The 12,175-nt window shown below is 46.4% G+C and overlaps 1 protein-coding gene across 1 annotated transcript; it reads left to right on the forward strand.

Moving 5' to 3' along the window:
• The first annotated feature begins 10,714 nt into the window (after window positions 1-10,714).
• Window positions 10,715-11,940, forward strand: LOC120841039 (intracellular coagulation inhibitor 2-like). Its single transcript, XM_040211872.1, has 2 exons — window positions 10,715-11,512; window positions 11,629-11,940. Exons 1-2 carry the CDS (start codon window positions 10,715-10,717, stop codon window positions 11,938-11,940), a joined length of 1,110 nt encoding a protein of 369 aa, XP_040067806.1.
• Window positions 11,941-12,175: the final 235 nt, after the last annotated feature.

Consider the following 12,175-nt stretch of genomic DNA (forward strand, 5'->3'; position numbering starts at 1 on the left):
GGGGAAGGCTCCGAAATAATTATTATGGGAGACATGAATGCCCATATTGAGGGTCTGGATGGGTATACGGACTCAACTGGAAGCATATTACTAGAACTGGTGGAAAAACATGACTTAGTTTTATGTAATACCAGTCAGAAGTGTGACGGGCACATAACTTGGGAAACTGGCAATCTGCATTCAACTATAGATTACGTACTCATGTCACACAAAATTTACGGTAAGTTACAAGTAATGAAAATAGATGAAGAAGGTTCCAAAAGTCTTGGTAGTGATCACAAACGTATTAAGCTGAATTTTGCCAGAGAAGTAAATGCTGAAACTAGACAACATAATTCAAAGCAAACTTTCTGCAGCGACAAAGAGTTGGAAATAGTTGTTGAAAGAATAGAGGCAGCAGTTTCAGGGCAACGGCATACAGATTGGACCTATGAGAGCCTAACTAGGCTTTTTGCTCTAGAACTAGACAAAGTTAAGAGTAAACGAAAGGGGAAGCAAGGACATAGACCAAAAAGCTGGTGGGACAAAGAAGTGAAGCAAGCGATACAAAAACGTCAGGAAGCCTCTAGAGAACACAGGTATTCCAAACGTAGTGGGGAGTCCGAAACGGAAGTAAAAAGAAAATGGGACAATTTTATAACATGTCGCCGAGAGGCATCCAGTTTGATCAATGCGAAAATTCAGAGAAAGGGTGAGGAATGGATGAGTAATGTAAGTAAGAAAGATAGAAACGCTGCCAAGAAGTTTTGGGAGCACTTGAACTCACTCGGTGAAACAACGCAAGCTAGACAGAGGTTCATACTCTCGCATCAGGGAGATCAATTAGAGGGAGATGATGCGATACAATATATAGGAGCAGTGATGGAGGAGAAATTTCGGGAACGGTTACATGTGGAAGATAGGAGAACAGAAGGAAGTAGCAGTCCAGTTTGTGACATCGCGGATTTTGGACAAAGAGAATGGGAAAAGGCGGAACGAAGAGTCCCTAGTGGCACGTCGACAGGCACAGATGGTATCCCTATCAAGCTGGTGAAGAATTTGGGTCCTAAATCTAAGGCAAAACTAAGGGAGGTAGTGAGTACCATGATAACAAAAGGAAATATTCCAGATGACTGGAGGCTTAGTAGGATGAGTATGATATATAAGGGAAAGGGAGATAAGTCTGATATTAGGAATTATCGTCCTATAACCGTGACACCGGTTATTTACAGGTTGGTAATGCAGATTATAAAGAACAGACTGGAGGAATGGGTAGATTGCGAGGGCATACTGGGCGAATTACAGAACGGGTTTCGAAAACAAAGAAGGTTGGAGGACAATTTATTTTCTCTAACACAGTGTATAGAAATAGCGCAAAAAGAAAACAGACAGCTCTGGCTGGCATTTCTGGATATCAAGGGTGCCTATGACAATGTGAACCAAAGAAACCTGTGGGACATAATGGAGAACTTAAACCTAGATGAAGGACTAACAGCACTATTAAGGAACATTTACAAAGATAACAAGGTGATTATAACATGGGAAGGAAAGGCGACAGGGAAAATAGAGATAAGACGAGGCCTTAGGCAGGGGTGCCCGTTATCGCCTTTGCTGTTTATGTTGTATCTGAGAGGATTGGAGGATAGACTAGAGAAGAGTGGGCTTGGGTTCAACCTTTCTTACAGTAAGCTAGGCCAAAAAATTCAGCAATCCTTACCGGGATTGATGTATGCAGATGATATTGTACTAATGGCTAACAACAGGACAGAGTTGCAGGAATTAATGAGCATCTGTGGTAGGGAAGGAGAGGAATTAGGTTTAGAATTCAGTAGCGAAAAATCGGCAGTCATGATTTTTAACGAGGATGAAGTTGAGAGGCTGAAGATACAGAATATTACAGTTGAGAGAGCTAGTAAATACAAGTATCTAGGAGTATGGATATGTGATGGTGCAGAATATCTCAGAGACCATGAAAAATATATAATAGGTAAGGGCAACAGAAATGCAGCTGTAATGAAAAATAGAGCACTTTGGAATTACAACAGGTATGAGGTGGTGAGAGAGATTTGGAAAGGGGTCATGGTGCCTGGCTTGACTTTTGGAAACGCAGTGCTATGCATGAAATCCGAAGTGCATGCGAGACTAGAAATAAAACAGCGCGGAGTAGGTAGACTGGCTTTGGGGGCACATTGCAAAACGCCAAACCAGGGAGTACAAGGAGACATGGGATGGGCATCATTTGAGAGCAGGGAAGCGGTGAGCAAGGTAGAATTTGAGGATAGGTTGAGGCAAATGGACGGGGAGCAATGGGCACGAAAGGTTTTCAGCTATTTATACGTGAGGAGTGTAGACACAAAGTGGAGACAGCGCACTAGGAAATTAAGAGGAAAGTTTTTGGGCTATAGCGAAGATACGGAAGAGCAAGTCTCAGTTAAGAAGAAAGTTAAGGCCACAGAAAGAGATTGGTGGCTAGAGGGAATGCAGACAAAGACGGCTCTGGAAAGCTATAGATTAAACAAAAGAGTTATTGCCAAAGAAAGCATTTACGACAATTCTAGGGGAAGCTCATTGCTGTTTGAGGCAAGAACGGGTGTTCTGCGAACCAGAACATACAGAGTGAAGTACCAGGAAATTGATACAGTGTGCACTGCTTGTGGAGAGGAGGACGAGACGGCTGAGCACTTGATACTCTACTGTAAAGGGCTTCACCCTATGCCTACCGAAGACAACATAGACTTAATAAAGTCATTGGGTTTTAGAGACAGCGAAGGGAGAGTGGATTTCAAGACTGTAGAGATTACCAAGCAAAGATTAAGTGAATGGTGGCAGAAATCGAGAGAAAACTAGGTATCTTCTTATCCATTGATGGCAAGGGGGTTTCATAGCCTCACTTTCTTTGCACTGCGGAGTGAATATAGATTTCACATTTAAATATTCTAAGCTTAAATGGTAAAGCAAAATGGCTAGGTGGCGTAAGCTACCGCCCGATCCAAAGGGCTCAGCCGTATTCATCCATCCATCCATCCAAACATGAGTTGCTTTTCTTGGCAGTGCACTGGAAGGTACAGGCCCGCGTCCCCTCTCCCATTTTGAGTGTGCTCGGGCTCTCCTCCTCTCCCCGGAAATGGGGGAGGAGGAGAGCCTGCGTACACTCAAAATGGGAGATGGGACGCGGGTCTGTACCTTCCACTGCATTGCCAAGAAAAGTTGTCGCGGAGTATAGTTTTCTTTTTTTTTTCAGTTAGATATATAAGAACATATGATTTTTGCGTCATAAGTGCAATAACGAAGCTTTCGAAAACCGCAACTATTTGTTAAACTTCTTCTAGTAAGTCAGATATATATTTTTGCATGCTCCAGGTTGAATGTATTTTGGTGTTGTTTTGTTTCATGCCTAGTTGCTGATATTCGTGCCAAGACTGTTCATCAAATATCGTACTGCTCTGAACTCTGCGTAGGGATCAATGCGTTTCGCTCCTGTCGCCCTAGCTGGAAATGCCGGTGAGAAACCCTTAAATAAAACACACACAAACACACACTCGCACACACATACACATAGGCGCGCGCGCGCAAACACACAGACCACTGTTGGACAAAAGCTAAATACCTGCTTCATAAAGTATATAAAATACTACTCAAGTTACTTTCACTTTAAAGTATCTTCAGTAGAGTACAGAAATGTAATTCAATTCCTTTTGAAGATACTTCCGCATTGCGTAATTTGAATGGACATCAGTGACAACGAGAATTATACAGTTGCGCAAATCTGGTTTACCATAGGGTGCCTTCATGTGCGCTTCTCATGGAGTGATGCCCACTGCCTGTTTCCCTTTCCCACACCCTCTTCCACCGCCATTTTGTTCCTCATTGTTTCGCCATGCGCCGGAAAGTGGCCTTTGTGTCCATCAGTCCTCCCAACCGAGGGGGGAAATGCTAATCCTTCCTCCGTGGGTTCCACAACGCTGCTTCGAACTTGTGAGATAAGGTGCTTGTTTCCGGGAGGGTTATAAGCCCCACAGATTTTCGCCGAGACCAAAATGGCTGCTGGTTTGTCGGCGAGTGGTATTACAAAGGGTGGCATCACCCTAACAAAGCGCACATGAAGGCTCCCTAGCTTACCAGAATGGTTTATTTGCGCACCAGAACACAAAGCGGCAAAAACAAAACAAAAAAACATCGCAGGGCTATTTTATGCAGTCCAACTATATAAGGTGTTTGCACATGGCGCCAATCCGCTATTTCGTTGTTAGTTTGTTTTTCCAAACAAATTAACAAATTTAATGGATTGCATCGCTCCCGGTTGAAAAGGTGTCAGCGTGGTAATACATAAGCTTCTGTGCTCTACGCATTTGAGGGTGCATGTAAATTCTTCGAATGCTCGAGTTTGGCACACGCCGGACAGCTTACAACAACAAAATGGTGGATGAAATTACGTCAGTGAAAACACCCTATAAGGAGCAGAATATTGTCACGAATGACAAATATAAGGAGTATTCACTGGGCGCCATATTTGTGGGGGCTGTTTAGAGCGCATGCTCAGAACGAGCCCACATTAATAGGTTGCTAAGACCGGCAATCTTCAGGGTGCGGAATGCACGTTACAAAAGAACTGTGGAAGTTCGCCATGAGCACGCGCTCAGCAGTCGCGCACACAGCTATGGCCGCCAGTGAATACTTCCTATTGAGGCGGCGAATAACTGAAGAAACTAAACGCTTAATGGGGCGAACTTGCGCCCAAAACAAAATAGAGAAAGGCTGGCGTCGCAGCCGTCGAGCAGGATCAATCGCTGGGACGAGCTATGGCGCGTTCACACTGGAAGCGGATCCGCAAACGCGAAGCGGATCCGCGAGTTCTCAACCCCAAAGCGGCTAGGATCGAGCGGTTGAAGTGTGTTTTTGCAAAACCGCTGTGGGACCGACTTGTCCCAACCGCCTTCACGAATCGCAAAGCGGCAACCAATCACAACGCGATGCTGACGTGACGTCAGTGACTTTCGAAACAAGATGGCACCTGTCGCTGGTGAGGCGGCCAAGGCGTTACAGCGTTACAGCAGACAAATCAACGGAGAAACGTGATGTTCACGTCCGTCACTTGTCTCCGCCTGGAAAAGAATTGACTCATAATCTTAACGGGCTTCGCACCGGTGATTTGGTTCGGGTAAGAGTTTGTTTATTATGCCGGGTGCCACAGCCCGAAGCTCGCTGCCTTGTTAGTCTCTGCTCATGGAACGTCGGAACCCGCCCTTGATCGACCGAAATGTCAGCTTTTGTACCCACTCGCATGAACTATTGAAAGCTTTCGACACCGTGCATGACCACCACGAAGGCCGATAGAGACGCCGTGAGCCTGATTGCGTAGCCAACGCAATACCGCGGAGCGGGCAGAGTACCTGCTCTAGCTCGAATAGGGAGCCTTCATGTGAGCTTTGCTAGGGTGATGCCACCCTTTGTAATACCACTCGCCGACAAAAGAGCAGCCATTTGGTTCTCGGAGATAATCCGTGGGGCTTATAACCTTCCCGGAAACAAGCGCCTTATCTCACAAGTTCCGAGCAGCGTTGTGGAACCCACGGAGGGAGGGTTAGCATTTTCCCCTCGGATGGAAGGACCGATGGACACAAAGGCCACTTTCCGACGCACGGGGGAACAATGAGATGAACAAAACGGCGGTGTACGAGGGTGTGGGAAAGGGAAGCGGGCCGTTGGCATCACTCTATGCGAAGCGCACATGAAGGCACCCTAAGCTCGACCTGTAACGTTTACTACTAACAAAAGAAATAAAGTGAACACACGCAAAAAATAAAGGGTACGTACCAGACAATGCAGAGGTAGTTCATACGGCGTTTATTTGAGCTGAATGACAAACAAATAGTAGACTCGATCGACGCGCGAGTGACGAGATGAGCCCGCCACTAACAAAGCGACGACCGGCTCGCACCGAACACATTCCCCGGCCACCACCGGTCCACCCGACTTCTCCCAACTTCGAATATGATAAGAGCGAACAAGGGGGGAAAACTGACCCTCTATCCCGAAAACAAGGCCAGCTATTCATGCGGGAAGGGTCCACATCAAAGAAAAGGTCGGGGGCATCCTATTCTGAGTCAGCAAGGCACGCCTAGCTGGGCTTTGCTTGTGGGCGAAGGAATCACAGGCGAGGTTCGCGGGTCTAGACTTGTTTTTTCGCTGCCTGAACTCGTGATGCGTGCAGTGTTGCCAGATGGTCCCACAAAAAATCGCCAAACGTCTGGGAAGTATAGCCCAAATATAGCCAAAGCCGTAAACAAAATATAGCCAAGATTAAAACAATTATTTTTAAGCCTTTTATTGACACTTTTTCACACATATACCCCAAAACACGTTGCATCTTTTTTTAACCCTCAGATGCGCCGCACCTTGTGTACATTATGTCACTTGTGAATGTTTGAAAAATATGTTTCGGAGGGATGAAAATCTGTGCAGCACTGACCCTTCCTTCGTACGTTTTCAGAAATACAAAAACTTAAAAAGACAGCTTTATTGTGAAGCCTGGGAGATTTGATCATACAGTAAAAGAACAAAATACAGAAGCAGAACAGTAAGAACACAAGTAGTTTCAAACGAGAACCCCAGTATCTAAGGTCCTTACCAATATTCCACCCGTCTATTTTCTTTGTGTAGAATATGAGTGTCCCCTATTCAGGTTCACCGTCCTCTCTTGGGTTGGGCGAAGACTGGAAGGTGGTCAATTGTTTAGCGGCGAAGCTGCGGACTTCTCGTTCTTAGGAACTTGGGTGCCCAAGGATTCTCACAATGGGCACCAAACCATAGGTTGGAGTAGAACACGCGCTACCGGGCCTGTGGTAATAGGGAAATCTGTTTGGTTTGCTCGACTGCGCTGTGGGGAAACCGCTGAACTCTGCAAGCATTGATTCTCTACGCATTGTGAAAACCCCACCCCAAAGATTGTTGAAGTTCGAAAACTTTCTCCTCCCTCTCTCTCCTCTAGACTGGACAATATAGAAACGATTTTCTTTGAAGCCGATAAGAAGTTTGAAAATTAACTAGTCGTCCTCAAAGTTTGTCGTGGAACCTGAGGTTTCGACAAAAGTTCGCAGAATCTTTAGAAATAGCCCGAAATAGCCACGTAACCAACAACGCAATTTTGACGCCAAATAGAAAAAAAAGTGTAGTCCAATTTGGCTATAGGTGGTATTCACTGAGCCTGCAGGTTCGATTTTGCCAGGGAGCGCCACCGTCGATCCGCCATCTTCGAGGTCTCGGTTTGACTGGCTTGGGTACGCTACGCGAGCGTCCGCTGCTAGTGTGTGCTAATTTCCTATCGTTGAAGCTTCGTTGAACAGAAGAGAGAAGAAAATTTGGTCTCGGGGGCGGGCCGTTCTCCTTGTTGCCGCCAAGTACCGTGTGTAAAGGCTGAACGGCTGAACCGCATGTAAGCAATTTGGCGAGCGACGAGACAAGCGACGACGACCCGCTTCGCTGTCGCTCGGTCACTCGCGCGACGTGGCAAACCGCATGAAAGCGACGGGAGCATGCGACCAAGGCGATAAGCGACCTTTTCTAGAAATCCAAAAGCCAAGCGACGCGACGACCGACCGCTAGAAATCTCCGTCGCTCGTCGCCGACTCCCGTCGCTGTCGCCATCGCTCGCTAAATCGCTTACATGCGGTTCACCCTTCACTGTCACTCGTCGCGTAGCTCGGTTTTGGGATTTCTAGAAAACTTAGCGCTCCACGCCTTGGTCGTGTCCTCCCGTCGCTTTCATGCGGTTTGCCTCGTCGCGCGAGTGACCGAGCGGCAGCGAAGCGGGTCGCCGTCGCTTGTCTTCCCGCTTGCCAAATCGCTTACATGCGGTTTTTAAATCGCTTGGGCTAATGAAAATGCGCCGCATTTTTTATAAGCTGCGCACCCTGTGAGCCGCACGGTATGTTTCTGCACAGGAACGAACACCGAAGGCACGACGTATATGTACGACACAGCGGCGATGGAGCCACACGGTTACACGGCCGTAGTACAGAAAATCAGCTAGAGAAAAACAATAATGAAACTAGCAAAACAAAACAAGGAGTAATCACACCGTGCTGCAAAAGCACCAAAGTAGAAAAATTAGTTCCTGCAAGAGCTACCGCCGTCGGCACGGCGGGCGACGCGGAGCGCTTCATGGAGCCGAGGGAGCAACGCGGCCGCGGTAAACGAGTCCGATTGCGACAAAAACAAACTAAAACACACAAAAAATACTCCCACAACGCTTCAGAAGTACCAAAGTATAAGAATAACCCCTAGTTTCGATCAAAAAGACCCTTTAAAGTTGTAAAATACTGCTAAACCACGCCCAAAAGGTCCGGCCAGATGGCATTCGCGATAGCAAGAGACCTCGAAGATGGCGACCGCGGTGGGCGATGGCAGCGAACCTAGCGAGTGACGTCAAGTGAATGTCACCTATATATAGCGCAATTTGGCAACACTGGATGCATGCGAACGTCCCGGAGAATAATCTTCAGAGTGCCAAAATAGCAAAAATTTGGCTTTGGATCGTTGATTAAAGTGGATTGTAAAACAGGGTTGCCAAACGCAAGTCTCAAAACATCACGCGTGATCGCCGAGAAACCGCCAACCGCCTCTCGGTTTGTCTGAACGGGGTCTCTCGCGAACCGTATCCGTAACCGCCTCGCGAACGCGGATCCACTTCCAGTGTGAATGAGCCATAACTCCAGACCAAAATTAAACAAAATTGGCTTGCTTTTGTATGTTCATACAACCTTGATGGTAGTACGCGTTAACAGGTGACCGCTAGCTTAACGGTAGTTGAGAAATTTAGACAGTGCAGTACAACCGGTAACCTGGGGTTTTAAACGTGCATCACGCAGTAGTGATTACACGAACGCGTGCCGGTACAAACTCACCTAGATCGAAACGGGCGAGGGCGCTGGGGATCGAAGCAAGGAGGTTCCCAGCGCAAGCTTTCGCTACCGCCACGCGGAGCACCTTTTGTACCCGCGTGGGTTTCTGGAACATTCAACATCGAACGTTCCGCCCGAAGAACATTCGTAACTCAATCAGACGACAAGGTTCTCGAACTTACAAGAATGTCAAGTTGAAAGAATAAATGAAAGAGGAGTCCGCTCCCTGGAATCGCACCCGGAGACTCCGCGCGAGAGCCAAGCGCGGTAACCATTCGGCCTCATGCTCGCTCGGCAAAGCGCGTGGCAATATCACGGATACCTGTTACAAAACACTTCCGGGATAGAAATAAAGAGGTCACTTTAGCTATAGTGACACCGCTGAATGTCACGTCCTGTGGCGCACCTTAGACGCATCGTTTACCTAGAATATGTTCCCTATATGGGAAGTTCACTATAAACAAACTAGGGATACGGATATGAGTGAATGGATAACGAAGAGAACCCACATAATAGCCACGGCAGTGATCGCACCTTCTTCAAATAGGCTGCGTTCAGAAAGGCACTCAGCGTTGGGGGGCGCTTTGTTGGGAATTTGAGAGGTCATCCAGCTTTTAGTTCGTTTCCTGTCCTGTTCTCTGCTTATCAATGTTCGCTTACAGACAGTGTTCGCCAGGGCATTAAGTGAGGACTGATGACAAAAAGAAAATAAACAAAAAAAAAGTCTAGACGTTCTGCCGTAAAAAAGTCAAATATACAAAAACAAAATTCTGTCCACCTTTATTTTTTTTTTCATTTATTTTTTTCTTGACAACCAAGTTTGCATTGTTGTCGTAGGTCGTTTCTCGGTCTGCGTTGCGCTTTATTTTGGAAATCCTAACTTCCCTAAAACCACCCATATTGTTTGAGGATTGTTCGGGGGAAACTCTAGGAAACAAAAGGCGCCTTTGGGAACGCGAGGGAAAAACCTTCATTGTAGAAACTTTTGGCTGAAATATGAGTCAGAATCGGCAAAAAAGCGATGTCTTTTTTTCCGAGCTCAACCAAAGTTCCCGTAGCTAATCGGAGCTAGCAAAGTGATTTGGTTGCTCAAAAGAATGTTCGTGTTTGCTCGTGCCACGCCCACGCCACTTCACACCGAAAAACTCGGAAAATGGTGGAATGACAGAATTGTATTTGAGATAATAAGTACGAGATACTCAGAAATGTAATTAAGATAGAATATTAAATACCCTCGATCAAAAGTATTTGCAAGATACTTCAAAAAGTATTTAAAATACAGTATCTTGAGTCGAGTATTTGAGATAGGCACAAGTCTGACACAGACGCGCGCGCGCGCAAAACACACACACACACACACACACGCACACACACACACACACACACATACACGCACACACGCATAAAAACACACAGCAGGTCATTTGTTGCAGCTATTGTGCTTGGAGTTCTTTTTCTAATCGCAGAATTTTTCATCATTCAGCTTGTAAGTGCAATAAACACGGGAGTACATCTTAAAGGGTATCATAATAGCCCATTTAACGACACCTTAAAAGAAGCGAGGCAAGCAGGTGTAGGCCATAACAAGAGCTCGGCAAAACTAAGTGGGAGCATTCGAACAATGATCACAATGTTATGAATATGGAATGAGTATGAGGCTTGAAGGTTGCGTTCTTATTTTTACGGATTCCGCGTATGCTTGGCAGATGGACAACTTACGAGCACATTTAGAATATACATAGATATGTATTGTTTTATTGGCTAGATATTCCGTTTGTTTCCACGATCAAAAATGCCCATTGTATATAAAAGAATAAATATAGAGAAAAAGGGGCATGGAAGAACAGAGGGGAAGTCCTGTTTTGATGATGCTTGCTCAAAACGTTTTGATCGTCTTGTTCGTTCTGCTAACGGGGGATGGCGAATGCAATGCTGAAGATAGCGACATGAAGCTCGCCCGTGCCCAGAATCACTTCGCCCTCAAGCTTCTCAAGGAACTGTGCAGCGAAGAACCGGAATCGAACATCTTCTTCTCGCCGACCAGCATCTCCGTCGCACTCGCCATGGTCTACGCCGCCGCCAGGGGCAAGTCCGAAGCGGAATTTTCCACTGCTCTTGGCCACACCGCAGCGGGACTGCCTAGCAGAGAATCTACACTGGAGTCTTACAAAAAGATTCTGGCAGAACAGCAGACTGATGATAATCTAAGTTTGATGATAGCAAACGCAGTATTTGTGCAGAAGAAGCTGAAAGTCCTCAAAAGTTACCGGAAGGAGCTCGTTGACATCTTTGCGGCGATGTATCGGTCGGTGGACGTTGGGGGAGGAAAGTCTGCCATGGAATCCGAGGTTAACCAGTGGGTAAAGAACAAGACCAAAGACCAGATCTCGGGCTTCAAAATTCCTGCAGGCACCATAACGGCGCTTCTCAATGCCATTAACTTCAAGGGGCTATGGGAGACCCCTTCCGATCTCAAGTATTCCTTCTCACTTCCTTTTTACAACAAAGGATCTGAGGTAGTTATGGCAGAAACCATGTCGCGAGACGGCACGGTATTGTTCACCTCTGAACTCGGCTTGAAATGTGAAGCCACAGAATATCCTTACAAAGGGGGCAGACAGAGCATGATATTCGTATTTCCCAATAAAAAAAATGGACTCGCCGAACTTCGGCAGGCCATAACTGTCGAGAGCATAGAAAAATCCAGAGAAATTTGAAAGAGACGGTTCTCATGTTTCAACTTCCTAAGTTCGACTTGAAAACGGAGTACAACCTCGTTCCTGCCCTGAAGAAGTTGGGTGTGGGTTCCATCTTCTCTGACGCCGATCTGTCGGGAATCCCTGGCGGCGAAGGGCAGGTGGTAACCGAGGTCCAGCACAAGGCAGCCATTGAGATCAACGAAGAAGGCACGGTTGCCGCCGCCGCAACAGCACTGCGTGCGAGCAAAAATCGTACACAATCCTTTGTCGTGAATAGACCTTTCCTCTTCTACATCTGCGAGAAGGCTACCGGCCGTCTGCTGTTTTTGGGAGAAGTGCACGCACTCCCAGCCATTAAATAAAAACGTTCCTGGGTTGTGAATGGTCTCCGTTACACTGTGTTTTTCTGACGTTACGACAAGCTTTGATATAGCAGCATTGTGTCGCTTAGCAGCAGTATAGGACTGGATCTATGTTAAAGATATGATTTCGATACTTTCTGGGGAGGAATGATTATTGTTATAGTGGATGAGATAATACGTTTACAGCGAAGCAAGTTCGCATTCAAATACAGTCTGATTTCACTAACCTGAGGAG

Source organism: Ixodes scapularis, unplaced genomic scaffold (genome assembly GCF_016920785.2).
Source record: "Ixodes scapularis isolate PalLabHiFi unplaced genomic scaffold, ASM1692078v2 PGA_scaffold13__105_contigs__length_92229423, whole genome shotgun sequence".
NCBI lineage: Eukaryota > Metazoa > Arthropoda > Arachnida > Ixodida > Ixodidae > Ixodes > Ixodes scapularis.